Source organism: Onychomys torridus, chromosome 2 (genome assembly GCF_903995425.1).
Source record: "Onychomys torridus chromosome 2, mOncTor1.1, whole genome shotgun sequence".
Classification (NCBI taxonomy): Eukaryota; Metazoa; Chordata; class Mammalia; order Rodentia; family Cricetidae; genus Onychomys; species Onychomys torridus.
The window spans coordinates 44,888,604-44,905,364 of NC_050444.1; the positions used below are offsets into that span (position 1 = coordinate 44,888,604).

The following is a 16,761-nucleotide window of genomic DNA, read 5'->3' on the forward strand; positions in this document are numbered from 1 at the left end:
GCTCCAGCCTGAAAAATGGTGGGTGGTACAGGATCCCAGAACTCCTCAGTCTGCCAGTGGGCAGGAGAAAGCAGTGGGATTGCCAGGCGACTTTGGGTGTCACTGTTATGAATTATTGGATGGGATATCCAAGGATACATACACATGGAGAGTTTATTGTAATAAAGAAATGAAGAGAAAGATAGAAAAATAGAGAGACAGAAAGAGAGAGACGGGGGGGATTGGTGTGCACCTCATGGGAGGAAAAGCGGAAGAGAGAAATGGCAGGAATTTGTCCTTAGAATGAGGCTTTTTTATGTCTGGACACAGGGCAGCGCCAAGGGGTGGGGTTTCAAGGGAGGATCAAATATAACAGCCTATACCTCTTAATTTCTCTTTTCCACTGCAAAGGTCCCACAAGTACAATCAAGAAACACAAAGCAACTGCCATTTTAAGTTGTATCTACTCTCACAGTCCTTGGGAAACAACCTGTGTTCTACAACATGGTTTTAATATAGTACAACCTTTATTTTCAATCGCATCTTCCACATAATAAAGTGCTTAACCAAGTGAAATAATAAGCACTTTATAATGTGGGACGTTTTCCGTGTCCTGGGGAGTCTCTTGTAGAGGGTAAGCTCTAGGGAAAGCAGCAATGTTAAGCACGGAGGCTTGTCTCTTCAACAAAAGGCTGGGAGTAGATGTAGTTAATAGCCTGGTGGGCTGTGCTGTCTGTAGAACCAGACATATTGTTTACCCCAGACCCTTCCTCCCTAGACCTTTAATTTAGCTTTGTTTCCCAATCAGTAGAACCCCTCCTTTGGGGAGATGTCACTTGTACTTTACAGCCTGGTGACCCCTACGTGTGACCAAAACCACACCAGATCTTAGGCTCTTCAGCTATAGAAATCACCTTCATGGTAGAGGTTGCATGTACTTCGCAGAGAATTTTGATTCTAGTCATACCATAAGCTTTATTGTGCACATGAGATTGGGATAATTGTTACCAGGAAACCTTTTTCCAAAACTGTATTGTACTTAAATATGTCTAAAATAAACTGCCTGGTGTCAGACTCTAGAAGCTTGAACAGCTAAGTCATGTTGAATCTGATTTCTTTCTTGCCTTATGAGAATTGTTCCTGTGTTGTGTGTTGTGGAGACCCCCACAGTTTCTCACCTCATAATCACTATTGATAAGAAACTGGATTAAGCAACAATAAAATGAAGGCCACTCTGTTGCTAATTTTGGCTTATTAACTGTAAAGTCACATTTTTATATTCACTGAGAGTCTTTAGAATAGCTTTTTGTATGAACTTGCAAATTTCTCCCTAAAGGTATATACTTTATAATCACTTTTTTGTAGTATTCCAGTATTCTATATCATTTTTAGCTTTATTTTACAAAAATTAACTAAAGATTCTTTTTATCCAGAATTGAAGAAAACAAAATTTCCATTTTATATTTCTAATCTGATGAAACTTGACAGTATAACATATATTTACAATTTATAACTCAGGTTTTACATATGTTACTTCAATGCAAATTTTACTTAACTTTTACACAGCTTAAAATAATATTGCCCATATGACAGTCTTGTTGATTTTATATTATCCTGTAATCTGCAATGGTAAAAACTAGTTGAGAAACTGTCGAAAAATTTGTGCCATGGTACATCAACCAAAATTTAACTTTTACGGTTTTGTTTGCCAAGAGTGGTTGTGAGGATTGACATAAATGAAGATACCTTGTTCTGTAGATGTTTCCTAGGTTTCATGAAACTGACTGCTTTCTGAGTGGCAGTTTTGAGAAATGAAGGAAAGGGAGCTTAGTTTGGAATGAGAGGCGATGGCTGTAGGCTGTGCTGACTCTGTCCACTTGACCAGAGTGCTGTCATGTGGCACATGGCTCTTTTTCCCTGAATGCCTCTCTGCCTTTCCCCACAAGGTCTTGCTCTGCTTGTCCAAAATTTTCTTGTCCTTTGCACCTAAGGGTGCAAATTCCTCTCTGCTGGTTTACCAGCAGGCCCCTTTGCCATTCTTTTTATAGTGACTGACTTTCCACTGGCCTGCATCTTTATAAGGGTTCCGTTTTTTTCCAGTGTGAAAACATTACAAAGAGGCTTCATATTTGTGCCTTCCATGTCCAAAAATGTCCCCAGTTTGGAACTAGCTTTGTTTTTCCAATGTTTTTCACTCTGTTGGGAGGAATTCCAAACTACGGAGGTGGTGCAAGTTCAGGCCCTGTGCATGGCACATACCTGATTGAGTTGATACTGTGCGTGCCTGTGGACATCTGGCAAGTGAGCTGGTTTTGATCCTGGTTCCATGGACAGGATTCCTCCTGAGTTAGGCTTCGTGAAGGTCCTTCCAAACATGATCTGGGTTTGTAGAAGACAGTAATTTTTTCTCTGCTTAGTGTGTTCTGTTGTAACCATTCTGGCTGATAAAATAACCTGAATCAAGTTAGCCCCAGTCAGTCTGCTCTGTTTCTCACAACTGCATTTTCCACATGTGTTTTAAGCTTAACCTGTTACTATTGCACTAGTTATCATTTTGTATAGCATCTCAGTTTAGACCTGGATGGCACTGAGATGCAGAAGATAGATACTGCTGTGTGTTTTTAGACTAGTTTATGCACTTTGGGTTGTGTTCCACATCACCTTTCTATCAACATGCTGAAATACAGAGTACGCACCGAGCTATATATTAAGAAATGAAGAACTGCTGTGTTGGCTGCCCAGCCTTAACACAAGGAGAGGAGCTTAGTTCTACCTCAACTTGATATGCCGTGCTTTGTTGGCACCCATGAGAGGCCTGTCCTTCCCTTTCTGAAAAGAGGTGAAGCGGGGGTGGATTTGGGGAGTGCAAAAAAGAGGTGGGAGTAGGGAAGGGAAAACTGCCTTTAGGACATAAAGTAAATGAAAAATTTTAATTTAATTAAAAATTTTTTTTTTTTTCCAAGACAGGGTTTCTCTGTGTAGCTTTGCCCCGTTCCTGGAACTGTAGTCCAGGCTGGCCTCAAACTCACAGAGATCCATGCTGGAGAGATGGCTCAGCCGTTAAAGGCTAGGCTCACAACCAAAAATTTAATTAATTTTAAAAAATGGAAAGAAATGAAGATCCTTGCCGCAGTTCACTGCTCCAAAGGGGGGAAAAAAAAAGAAAAGAAAAAATGTTCCTAAATATAAACCCTGCTAAAAGTCTGCTGAGAAAAATGCAGGACCATTTGGTACCAGAGAGTAAGCTTGCTACCTCCAGGCCTTGTGGGTGGAAAACAAGCAAGTATTGAGATACTCAGTAAAATATAAGGGTTAGGACTGGGTTTTCTACTTGGCAGAATGGCACACACCTTTTATCTCTGTTCTTGGGAAGCAGAGGCAGGTGGATCTCTGTGAGTTTGAGTCCAGCCTGATCTACAGAGTGAGTATCACCGGGACTGACAGACAACCCAGAGAAACCCTGCCTCAGAAAAAAAGGAAAAAAAAAAAAAAAAGAACTGGATTTTCTAGGTTAGCAAAGAAGTGCTATCTGCCTTGAGTGAAGCCTTTACCATATCAGAAAGAGTCATTGGAGGGTTGAATGAATTAATACAGGTCATATAATGTGATCTTAGTGCTAGTGCTCAGGTTTTGGAGGCTAGAACGTTGCTATACTAAAAACAAACACAGAGTATGTGTGTTCTCCTTCTGTTTGGTTCTGTTTAGAGGAAGCCGGAACCAGGACTCTTCAAGTACAAAACAAGTGTAGGTTTCCCTGTTCCTATAGACAGGGTGTTGGCTCCTTGGTGAGGAGGCCTCGCAAGTGAATAGAGATGGCTTGAAACATGCGTTGCCCCCTGGGGTGTTCTCGACTAGTCTCAAAATTTAAAAAACACTGTTCAGTTCTCCTAAGATATTTCTTCAGGCATAGTCCGAAATAAAACCATAGTTTAAAACCCTGCGGTTAGGTATGGTTTGTTATACTTTCAGGAAATTCTGATAAACAAACTATAAAAAAAACTATAGCTTAGTTGGAAGGTTTTATTTTTTAATTATTTTATGCTTCCCCCCCCCATATCACTTTCTATCAACATGTCAATGTTTTGTAAACATACTTCTCTAAGAATAATTTGTAACATTGGAATAAAAATATTTGTTTAAACTCTGTTTCAGGCTGTCCCATTTCAGCATCTGTACCTGAAAGCAGCATGTGTGTTCTGGATCTGTGGATGGGTGCCAGCTCCTGCACTTCCTGTGTGTGTTCTGTGACCATTCCAGCCGGGGTGAGTGATGCCTGAGAGTAGCTTGCAGCCAATGAGATGCCTGGCCTCCGAGAACTGCCTTAACAAGTAACACTGGTAGAAATGAGAACTGTCTGCTGGTCTTTGGTATGTATTGCAGTTAATCTAGTTGGTCAGAATTAACTGTCGTCTCAAAACCTGTATTCCCATAATGTAGAATCTGAACATAGCATGTCTGGGAATGAAGAATAATTAAAAACAGGGACAGAGGACCAGGCGGTTTACCTAGCAGCTAAAGGTACTCACTGTGCCTAGCAATAGGGGATTGTTCACTAAAATGTCAAAGTATACCAGGGCCGAAGATTATTTGGGGTAAAAGTAGTATTGTAGTAGTTCACCATACATTTTAATCCCAGCATTCGGGAGGCAGGGGCAGGTGGATCTTTATGAGTTTGAGGCCAGCCTAGTCTCCAAAGTGAGTTCCAGGAAAGGCGCAAAGCTACTCAGAGAATCCCTGTCTCGGGGGGTAGGAGGGGGGGAATTCATGGATTTGGTATTTCTTGAGTGGTGATTATTTTATATAAACTATGGCTTTGGGACTCATATGTTTTCCATTGCTTTACATCAGCAGTTTGTTCCTCCTTTAGCATAAAGTATGTAAGTTTCTTACAAATTACATTTGGTATATTGTTTATGCCAGAGATCATATTTATAGTTGAAAACTTGCATTTTCAAATTTCATTTTGGGAAGTGACACTGGGATAAGCCTCTTTGTTGCTGTATTCATGCATTTGTTTTTTGTTTGTTTGTTTGTTTGTTGTTGTTGTTTGCTTATTTAAGTGATTTTACCTCACCAAGCCATTCATTTTGTAGACCATCCTTCAGAGTTCATGCATCTCACTGAGGACACCTGACCTTTTGAAGCTTTATAATTCACGACTAGATGTCACCAGTCTTTCCCATGTTAACAGTTCTGACCATGTTTTATTATATGTGCCTTCGGCGCCGAGCCAGGACAGCTACAAGAGGAGACATGATGAACAGCCATAGGACTCTAGTATCCAACAGCCGGACTTCCCCTCTCAATGCAGAGGTAGTCCAGTACGCCAAAGAAGTGGTGGATTTCAGTTCCCATTATGGCAGTGAGAATAGCATGTCCTACACCATGGGGAATTTGGCAGGTGTACCTAATGTCTTCCCAAGTTCTGGTGACTTTACTCAGACAGCTGTGTTTCGAACTTACGGAACCTGGTGGGACCAGTGTCCTAGTGCTTCCTTGCCATTCAGAAGAACACCATCCAATTTTCAGAGCCAGGATTATGTGGAACTTACTTTTGAGCATCAAGTATATCCTACAGCTGTTCATGTGCTGGAGACCTACCATCCTGGAGCAGTCATCAGAATTCTGGCTTGTTCAGCAAATCCCTACTCCCCAAACCCCCCAGCCGAAGTAAGGTGAGACTCACTTTCTCATTGTTAATCAGCCAAGTCATGTGGATGGAAGGCTGGGGTTGTGTCAGCACTGAAGTGATTTTTCTGTTTCCTTTTTGGCAACATCCTCTTAAATCACCTAGGCACCTATGATTTTGAGATTTATTTTCTTAAGATCCTGATGAAGAAGAGTGATCACTCACATGAAAATGTAATGCATGTTTTCTACCTAAAACACCACACATTATAATTACAGATTGTGTTATTTGCTTGTCACAGAATTTACCATAAATGAAAAGGCATAGTTTAAGGTAATGGTACAGTCTGCAATGTCAGTAGGTAGCAGGACTTGTAAACTTATTTTCAAGCCAGCATCGTGCTAATTGTTTTTAAGTACAACTCAGGATAGGCCTGTAGAGTGATGCTATAGAGGGGTCCTTAGGACATTAGCCTTAATGTTAGGAGAATGCTTCCATAGTCAGCACATCCATTTAAAAATACATGGTAAGTTTTAAGGAATTGCAGTGTTTCCCCTGGAAGTCTGTTTATATCATTAACCTGTTGAGCAGCCCCTATGACTTGTTTTTGTACAGTTCCTTGAGGAGGTGATACACTCACATAGGCCAGTTATCTAAATGTACACAATGTAGCCATTAATACCTATGCTCTCCATGTGCCTGCAACCCATCTTATCCCCTAAAGAAACCACTTGGGAAGTTTTCTCTGTATCATTTCATTTCTCTGTGCAGATATAAGGGAATCAAATATATTTTGCGTTTTTCTCTATCTAGACAATAATTACCACTCAGGTCATTTTGTATCTGATTTGTTCCACTACTGAGCAGTAGCAGTGAAGCCGAATGCTCCTTTGTTTCTTTCCTGTAGCTGCATGCAGTGTGGCCCACCTGTGTGCCCTGCTTATGAACTACTCCTTAACTGATAGGTACTTACCTTTTGCCAGTCCTCTGCTATTGTAAACACTAATGCAGAGAATAAAGTTACCACACATCACTTCACTCTTCTGTCAGTCTTTGTGTGGGATAAGAGTCTCAGAAGAATTGCTTGACCAAGGAGGTACATATTTGTAATTTTGATGCATGGAGCCAAATTTCCCTATAAAGCATCTGTACCTGTTTATATTTCCACAAGAAGTATAATATGGACATGCTTTGTCAAAAGATCACAGTGTTAGTAAGTTTCATACTTTCGTAATTTATTAGGTGAAAATGTTATGTTTTATTTCTTTATTAAAATTATTTTATTGTCTCAGAGGTTGAATATCCTTTCCTATATCTAAGAACAATTTATATAACCTTTTCCTTGGATTATTTGATCATTTTATTTGCCTATTCTTCGGTACTTGTTGATCTTTAGGTTTTTTTTTTTTAATATTTTTATTTTATAATTAACTTAATTTCATATATCAGCCGATCTTTAGTTTTTAGATCTTTATGTCAATCTTAAGTTATTCATTCATTGACCACAATATCTGCCATGTTCTGTGTTATTCTGAGTATTGAGGACATATCAACAACAATGTACAGAATAAAAACCTTTGCCCCACGAGCTCATTCTAGCTGACAGTGGTTTGTAGGTGCCTTTGAATAGGCAGCAATGGACTGTGGGACCCCAGATGCTAGTATAGGAGAAGTGGAGCAGAGAACAGCTCCCAGGACACACTACTGGCCTGCATCTTTGTCCTTAGTTCTAAGGGAATATATTCCCATCTTGCCAGGAAATAAATCCAGAGGTCAGCTCAACTATTGCTGGAAACTGCACTGATAATTTATTGTACACCATGTGTTAGTGAAAACACAAAACAATCATCCTTTATATATAGGCTGTTTCCTGAAAGGAAAAAAAAAGCAGGAATTTGGACAAGATCTTTTCTCGTGAGAATTATTTATAATATTCTGTCATTCTTTGCTTTTCTTATAAAGTTATATGCATTTTTTAAAAAATGTGAACAGATTTGAGGTCTATGAAACATGCACAGCCTTTTCTCTGATCCCCAACATTGCCGCATAACCAATTTGACTGTAATTTTAAAATTAATTTGTAGATGCCTCTGATTCGCTTTGCTGATTATTAGCTTTACTCCTCAGAAAACTTGAATAAATATTAAGAGAAAAGGGGTCAGATCAATTTGTATTCCTGCAGCATAAGAAATTTTGTTTTGGTTTTTAGAGACAGAGTTTCATTCCAGCCCCGAGCTGGCCTGGAACTTACAGCAGTCCTCCTTCCTCCATCTTCCAAGAGCTGAGCTTGCAGACGTGAATCTCCCTCCATACTTAGCTCAAAACCAGCATCCTTAAGTTTCACTGGTTGTGAGCTCAATAGATGCTTCATTGTCTAAAAAAAGAATGAGAAGAAAGGTACCTACAGTTCTGCTCAGGTTCATGACTGTTACTATTTTGGGGAGTTTCCTTAGACAGTGGGAAACATTCATTGACCGTCCTTTCTTTGCTGGGAACAAAACGGAGCCACACAAAGATGGCTTTTGTTCTGAGCTCACAGCCATCCTGGAAGAGAACTGTGACATTTTAGGGGAAGTGTACTGGCCAGGGGAAAAACTAATGTGTGTGGTGCTCTAGAAAGTCTAATCTAGCAGTTTCTTTCTTTTCTTTTCTTTCTTTTTTTTTGGTTTTTCGAGACAGGGTTTCTCTGTGTAGCTTTGTGCCTTTCCTGGATCTCACTTTGGAGACCAGGCTGTCCTCGAACTCACAGAGATCCACCTGGCTGTGCCTCCCGAGTGCTGGGATTAAAGGCGTGCGCCACCACCGCCCGGCTAATCTAGCAGTTTCTTTAAGGAAGTGAATTCACTCAGGGTTGAGGGTTGCTCCAGCAGGGCTAAGAAACCTGGATAGCACCTTTAATAGTGTGAGATCAGCATTTGAAGAAGTGGGGAAAGCCCAAGCTATTGTGGGCTGCAAATGTCGGAAGAACAATTGAAAATCTAAATTGGGTTTTCTGGAATTTGAGATCGTAAAGCTGTCTTGGCTGTAGCTTTCTGGAAAGCTACAGGAAGATTCCTGCTCCTATGCAGTTATTTGCCGTGGGGGGAGCTCGGGTACAGCTCTGTGTGGGATGGAAGGAGGACTGAAAACATTGGGTTTTGCTGCTCAGGAGCACGTGATAGTTTTGTGAACAGGGTCACAGATGAAGGTCCCAAAGAGCAAAGCAAGACTGTCTGGAGGATGGATGCCAGAAGAGACCCGAGGCTGTGAGTGGGAGAAAGGAGTCAGCTACTGCCAACTAGATTACATGGTAATTGTCAGGTCCCTGACTTTGCTCAGTATGCAGGCGTTAGAAGACAAGTGCAATAACAATACCATTCATCATCACATTGCTACCACTTGTATCACATTAGTATGACTCGAATAAAGAACAGTTCTACGATAATTTGTGTACCTTTATCTGTACATAACAAGGTAACTACACCCTTTCTCTTGTTTTCAAGAGAGCTCTGTCATGTACTGGACTGTTGCCTCTTCTGTTAATTGACCAGTTTCATAACATTAGGAATTGAAACAAACTCCTGGGTTAGAGTGTGTTGGAGTAGTCCAGGATTTATGTGCAGGAAATGAACTTTGTATAGTCTCAAACATTCAAAAATTAAAAAGCCATCCTTTCCTATTCTTGTGATTTTCATTGCTAGCCAGCAGCATAGGAAGTTATAGGCAGTTCTGCTGGATTTCGGTGTCTTTTGGCTTTTTGCCTAGTGCCTTCTTAAAAGGAAAAGAAAAGAGATTGTACAGAGTGACGTGTAGCTGAGGATCAGAAAATAGGCTAGCTCAGGTGTTGTTTATTGTTTTTCTACTTTGAACAACACATAAAGCATAAAGACACAGTCTTTTTTTTTTTTTTTTTTTTTACTTAGGATGCCTTAGCTTGGCTTGTTCCTAGCCAGCTTTTCTTAACTTAGCCTGCCTACCTTTTGCCTCTGGGCTTTCCCCATTCTCTTACTTCTGTAAATCTTACTCTTACTCTGTGGCTTGCTGTGTGGCTGGGTGACTGGCTCCTGGAGTCCTCCTCCTTCTCTGGCTCCTTTCTTTACTCACTCTCTTTTCTTCCTCCTCCTAGATTTCTCCTTCTATATATTCTCTCTGCCTGCCAGCCCCACCCATCCTTTCTCCTGCCTTGCTATTGGCCATTCAGTTCTTTATTAAACTATCAGGTGTTTTATGTAGACACAGTAACACAGCTTCACAGAGTTAAACAGATGCAACATAAACAAAATAACACACCTTAAAATACTGTTCTGCCGCACTCAGGGTTACAGTTTAGAGGGAAGAGAAAGAAGATGGGGAAGAAGTTAGAAAATGGCAAGTTGCTGTCATACTACAGAAACTGGGATTATGTTATTTGGAGGATAAAGTTTAAAGATTTGTTTGTTTGGTTATGAGTGCTCCAAATACTTTTCTAATACAGTGAAGACAAGAGAGTGGAGCCACCGTGGGAGAACTTGCTGCCAAAGGAAGTTGCTTAAGCAGCAGTTTCATGAACTGCCAAGTCCCAGTTCCCTTGTCCTTGTAGCCCAAGGCCTGTGATTTTATCAGGAAGTCAGAATTGGCCAGACCTTTCACAGGGAATGGCAGTGTGTTACTTTCCAGTTAATGATGAGCTGGACTGTTGTCTCTAAGTACAAATGCAAGGTCTTTTGTTTGATGTGTTTTGTTTTTAATATTCGGAAGAAAACCTCAAAAGATAATAGAGGAGTGGTTATTATTATTGTCTATAGACTATAAAAGTTCCTGTTGCTGCTCTTCATTTTGTGGTTCGTGATCCCCTTGGACATAAGTTTCCCAGAATTCCCATGGAATTCCACTTCTGAATGTATCCAGAATGATCTTCCCAAAGGCAGCAGTCATCCCATGTTCACTGCAGCACTGTTCATAGTAGCTCAGCTACAGAATCAGTCTAAGTGCTCATCAACAGATGAATTGATAAGTAAATGTGGCGTACATGCTCAGTGGATAAAATTTTGTCATTTGCAGCAAAATGGGTGGAACTGGAGGACATTATGTGTTCTCCAGTTAAGTGGAGTAAGCCTGATGCAGAAAGCCCAGAGCTCTGTGCTCTTCCTCAGACATGGAAGCCATATAAATAAAGTCAGTGGAAAAGGGCAATAGTGACTCCTGGAGATTGAGAGTAGTAGTATGGGGTCTGGGGTAAGTCGGGGAACCTAAGCTTGATCACTGCATATTGCATGGTTAATTGAAATGTTATATTAGCTCCCCTAAATGCATGCTAGAGAAGAGTTTTTAAAAAGTAATTCTCACTTGAACTTATGCTTTGATTATTGAAGTAGAAATGACCATATTTCCCATCTCTGTTCTCTCAGGGTGGGGGCATATGTTCTTAGTTCCATTTTGGTCAACTAAAAACTATCAGGATGCTTACACATCAGTGGCTTCCCTTGTATAGATTCTTTCTTGAGTTTTATAAACCTTTGTCTATTTCAGATTCTACATGCCTTACTCTAGTTTATTTTTCCTTTGGGTCAAGGAAATAAACAGTTTGTTATATAATATGAACAGTATTAGTAGATAATATATTAAATATTTAATAAGTATTATTAATTACAGATTCTATCTTAAGGAGAAATGACTCACGATGACATTAGAGATTACTATAAACAATGTGTGATGCTTGCAGTGGTCATTCTTTTATACTGCCTGCCATAAGCTCTTTGGAAAGCAATTTTGATTGATTGATTGATTGATTTTGTTTTTTTTCAAGACAGGGTTTCTCTGTGTAATTTTGGTGCCTGTCCTGGAACTCACTCTGTAGCCCAGGCTGGCCTCCAGCTCACAGAGATCTGCCTGACTCTGTCTCCCGAGTGCTGGGATTAAAGGCATGCACCACCACTGCCCAGCAAAAGCAGTTTTTTTTGTTTTTTTTTTTAAGATTTATTTATTACATATACAGTGTTCTGCCTGCATGTATCCCATAAGCCAGAAGAAGGCACCATTACAGATCTCATTACAGATGGTTGTGAGCCACATGTGGTTGCTGGGAATTGAACTCAGGACCTCTGGAAGAGCAGTCAGTGCTTTTAACCTCTGAGCTATCTCTCCAGCCCTGCAGTTTTTTGTTTTTTTGTTTTAAAATTTATAATTAATTTAATTTTACATATCAGCTACGGATTCCCCTGTCCTCGCTCCTCCCAGCCCGCCCTCTCCCCCCAATTCACCCTCCATTCCCACCTCTCCCAAGGCAAAGACTCCTCTGGGGATTCAGCTCAACCTGGTAGATTCAGTCAGGCAGGTCCAGTCCTCTCCTCCCAGGCTGAGCGAAGTGTCCTAGCATAGGCCCTAGGTTCCAAAGAGCCAGCTCATGCTCTAAGGACAGGTCCTGGTCCTACTGCCTGGGTGCCTCCCAAACAGTTCAAGCTAATCAACTGTCTCACTTATCCAGAGGGCCTGATCCAGTTCCATGGGGGCTCCTCAGCTATTGGTTCATAGTTTATGTCTTTCATAAATCATTTTTTTAAAATAGTGTACATAGAGAGTTAAAGTATTCCTTTTTTATTATTGAAACATAGATTCTTTTCTCACATAATATATTCTGATTACAGTTTCCCCTCTCTCTACTCCTCCCAGTTCCTCTCCACCTCCCTTCTAATCAGAAACCACTCTCTTTCTGTGTCTCATTAGAAAAGAACAGGCTTCTAGGAGATAACAACCAAGCACGACAGAACATATGAGCTCATATGTGAGTTCATATGTGCTTTGCTCATGTAAATTTAGAGGGCCTTATTTTGCTGGTGTTCTCCATCTCTTCTGGCTCTTGCACTTTTTCTACCTCCTCTTCTACAGGGATCCCTGAGCTCTGAGGTCAGGGAATTTGATGGAGACATCCATTTATGTCTGCGTGTTCCAAGATATGTCTCTGTCTCTGTCTCTCTCTCCTCTCTCTCTCTCTCTCTCTCACTCCCCATCCCCCAATGTCTGTCTGTGGGTCTCTGCATTTGTTCCCACATGCTGCAGGAGGAAGCTTCCCTGATAATAGCTGAACAAGGCACCCATCTCTGAGTATAGCAGAATATCACTGGAGCCATGTTATCACTGCCTTTTTGACCTATAGTGTATGGTTCTAACCTAGGTCCCTGGGCTGTCTTGGCTTAGGTTCTTGATCACCCAAGCAGTGTTGAGTATAGCTTCCATTTTGTAGAGTGGGCATGAAGTCAAATCATTTATTGGTTGTTTCTTCCAACAAGCTTTGTTCCACCAGTGCCCTAGCATATCTTACAGGCAAGACACCATTTTCGATCAAAGGGGTTGTGGCAGGCTTGGTGTTTACTTTTCTCTTTTAGTAATGTGCAGAGTACTTTCCTCTACCAAAGATGTTAGAATATAGGGATGAAGACTGTAGATAGCAGCTGCATGTGTAGGTACCTTCTCCATGTTCAGTGAGTTGTGTACATGTTGTCTTCAGCAATGCATCCACAAATGTCAGTTTGTGGAGAGCAGTGTATTGTCTTGGCAATAGTCTGGGTTGTTTCAGGATTCCCATGGGACTCCTTTTGGCTAACAACTCAACTATATGTAATCTAATCCTACTTCCTTTGGTGAGAAAAGGTGGTTAGTTGGTATTCTGTCTCCTCTATTTAGTGATATCATTTAGATTACCTTCATATATGTACATATTTTAGGAAGTTTTTACCATGTTAGGTTTCCTTACAACTCCTCAAATGCCACTTAATTTTAGTTATCTTTCCCTGTATTCTCTTCTTTGTCCCCCTCTTCTTTCACCCTACCCCCTTAATCTGCTCCTTCAAGCCCTCACACCCACTCATAATTATCTATTCTATTTTCCTTTCCTAATGAGATCAGTATACTCTAGTCCATAATACTATACCTACCCTCTGTGGTTCTATGGATTGTAGCTTGGTTATCAATGACTTGACATTAATATCCACATGTGGTGATGTGAGCAGGAATGGCCCCCATAGGCTCATGTGTCTGAATGCTTACTCATTAGAGAGTAGCACTTGAGAGGGTGAGGCAGTGTGGCCATGTTAGAGTAGGTATGGACTTAGGTGTATATCACTGGAGATAGGCTTTAGGGTTTCAGAAGCCCAAGCCAGCCATGCCCACCTCTGCTTGCTGTCTGTGGATCAGGTGTGTAGTAGCTCTCACCTACTTTTTCAGTGCCGTGTCTTCCTGCCTAGTGCCATGCTCTCCACCATGATGATCATAAACTAGACCTCTGAAACTGTAAGCAAGCCCCAGTTCAATGCTTTCCTTTATAAGAGTTGCCATGGGCATGGTGTCTCTTCATAGAAATAGAATACTAAGACAGAAGTTGGTACCAGGGAGCAGGGGATTTACTATGTATGACAGACTTGTTCCTGATTATGGTTGGTGGAATGTGGACTTTGGGACTTTGGATTAGGAAAGCATTTGGACATTTTAAGTGTCGTATTAATGGGCCATACAAGTAAGAAGCATGGAAGACTGGTGCTGAAAGCAATGTAGATTATGGCAGTCCGGCTCAAGAGATTGCAGAGGGGAAGATTATTAATAAGTGGCCTGGAAATCATTCTTGTGATAATTTGGTGAAGAATGTGGCTACTTTCTGCACTTGTCCTAAAAGTCTGCCTGAGGCTAAATTGAAGAGTTGTGGATTAATGGCTTTGGCAGAGGAGATTTCAAGACAGCCAGTTTTGACTGGGTCCTGTGGTTGTTAGTTGCTACTCTTATGCGGATTTATAATGAAAAGGAACAAGGAAAAATACAAAATATACAGTTTGAGGAGAAAAGGGGTACCAGGAAATGGAATGGAACTAAATCCTGTGTTCAAGGAGATTCAAAAGTTTAAAGAAAAGCCTGATCCTGAATGAAATAAAGAGAGCAGTAGCCTCAGGCAAGACCCTACCTAGCTAAGCCTCCAAATTTTAAAAAGGAATTGAAGAAAAGCTTAAGCAGAGAAGGAAATCATCAACAAAAGAAAGCTGATACAGATGTAATTGAACAATGGGGCCAAGTTCCAGCTCCAGCAAGAGAAGAACTTGGCAGCTTCTGCCCTGCTGGTTTCAGTCTTGCTTTGGTCCACCTCACTGTGTTCCCTTGCCTCCCTTTTGGAATGGTAATGTATATTCTGTACCATGAATGTTAGAAGTATGTGACTGGCTTGTTTATTTTTATCTTGTAGGGGTTACAGTTAAAAGATTGTTGTGAGTCTCAGAAGAGACTTTGAACTTTGGACTGTTAGACAGTGTTGAGACTGTTATGGACTGTAGGAACTTTTGAGGTTGGTCTGAATGCATGCTTACATTGTGATAGGGCTACAACCCTATGGGGACCAGGGAATGAAATGTAATAGTGTGAATAGGAATGACCCCATAGGTTCATCTATTTGAATGCTTGGTCGTTAGGGATTGGCACTACTTGAGGGGGATTAGGAGGTATGGCCATGTTGGAGTAGGTGTGGCCTTGTTGGAGTGGGTGTGGCCTTGTTGGAGTAGGTGTGGCCTTGTTGGAGCAAGTGTGTCACTAGGGGTAGGCTTTGGGGTTTCAGAATCCCAAGCCAGGTCTAGTGGCACTCTCTGTGCTCTCTGCCAGTCTGGATGTAGAACTCTCAGCTCCTCCAGCATCATGTCTGCCTGCATGCCACCATGCTTCCCAACCATGCTGATAATGGACTACGTCTCTGAACTGTAAGCAAGCCCTAACTAAATGCTTTCCTTCATAAGAGTTGCCATGGGCATGGTATTTCTTCACAGCAATAGAACATTGACTAAGGCACCACATGTAAATAAATACATACCATTTTGTTTTCCTGGGTCTGAGATAATTCAATCAGGATTTTTTTTTCTAGTTTCATCCATTTGCCTGCAAAAATCATGATTTCATTTTTTTAAACTGGTAGAATAATCCGTTTTGTAAAGGTACCATATTTTCTTGATCAGTTCTTCTGTTGAGGACATCTAGTTTGTTTCCACTTTCTGGCTGTTATCAATAGAGCAGCAATGAAATATAGTTGAGCAAGTGTCTGTGGGTAGGATGAAACATTCTTTGGGTATATGCCTAGAGTCACAGATTCCCATCTTCCTGAGGAACCACCACACTGTACAAGTTTGCACTCCCACCAGCAATAGGGAATTGAGACCATTGATGTTGAAACATATCAATGACCAATGATTGTTGATTCCTGTTATTTATTGTGTGTGTGTGTATGGTATATATTTGTGTTTGTTTTCCTTTTTTTTTTTTTTTACATTGCTGGCCTGGATTATTTATTTCCTTGTGTTTTCTTATTATTTCTTTCATGTAGTTAACCTCTTTTGGGTAGAATTTTCTTTTAGCATGGCTGGATTTGTATATAGATACTGCTTAAATTTGATTTAATCATGTAATGTCTTATTTTCTCCATCTGTGATGATTGAAAGTTTTGCTGGGTATAGTAGTCTGTGCTGGCAACTATGGTTTCTTAGAATCTGCAGCACATCTGCCCCCGGCCCTTTTGGCTTTTAGAGTCTCCATTGAGAATTTGGTGTCATTATTTATTTATTTATTTATTTATTTATTTATTTATTTAGGTTTTGGGAGCTGACACATAGGAATGGGTGTGGGCTAAGAGAAGGAGGTGACAGGGGTCTGCTTAGTTATCTGGAAATGGGGCAGAGAGGGAGTAGGGGCTGCTGCAGGTGTTGTGCTACAGAACTGAGGATGAGATTTGTGGATTTTGAAGAATAGTTTTATAAGAAGACTCACGTGGACATGGGAGAGTAATAAAAGTACATTGGACATTCTGTTGGAGAAGACATCATGAGCTTAGATTCAAATTAGTTATAAATATACTGTGAAAAAAGTAAGGATAATTTGGCTGAGAAGTAGGAGTCCTATCATAAGGACAGGAGAGAATGTTACTCTTTTGTTATTTGTTAGATACTTACTACGTGTTAGGGATATAGGTGTGACTAAAAGAATAATGAAATGACAATTCAGGATGAGGACATATAAGACAGTTCCTGACAAAATCTAGACAAAAATTTACTGACTGAATTTCAAAACCCGGAAAACATTGCTTGAAGGCTAGGGAGATGACTCAGTCAATAAAATGCCTGAGGACCTGAGTTTCATTCCCAGAGCTCCTGTGAAAACTGCTGGGCATGGTGGTATAC

At 40.7% G+C, this 16,761-nt stretch overlaps 1 protein-coding gene across 7 annotated transcripts in view; it reads left to right on the forward strand.

Moving 5' to 3' along the window:
• The window catches only part of Fbxl4 (F-box and leucine rich repeat protein 4), a 79,572-nt gene that overhangs the window by 11,989 nt on the left and 50,822 nt on the right, over positions 1–16,761 (forward strand). For 4 of the 7 annotated variants that reach the window (XM_036177553.1, XM_036177554.1, XM_036177552.1 and 1 more), the window contains 2 exons: positions 4,132–4,346; positions 5,073–5,654. In XM_036177553.1, the coding sequence (XP_036033446.1) occupies positions 5,143–5,654 (512 nt within the window). In that variant the 5' untranslated portion in view covers positions 4,132–4,346; positions 5,073–5,142. The remainder of the gene's footprint in view (positions 1–4,131; positions 4,347–5,072; positions 5,655–16,761) is intronic. The other 3 variants (XM_036177557.1, XM_036177558.1, XM_036177559.1) reach the window with 3 other exon arrangements.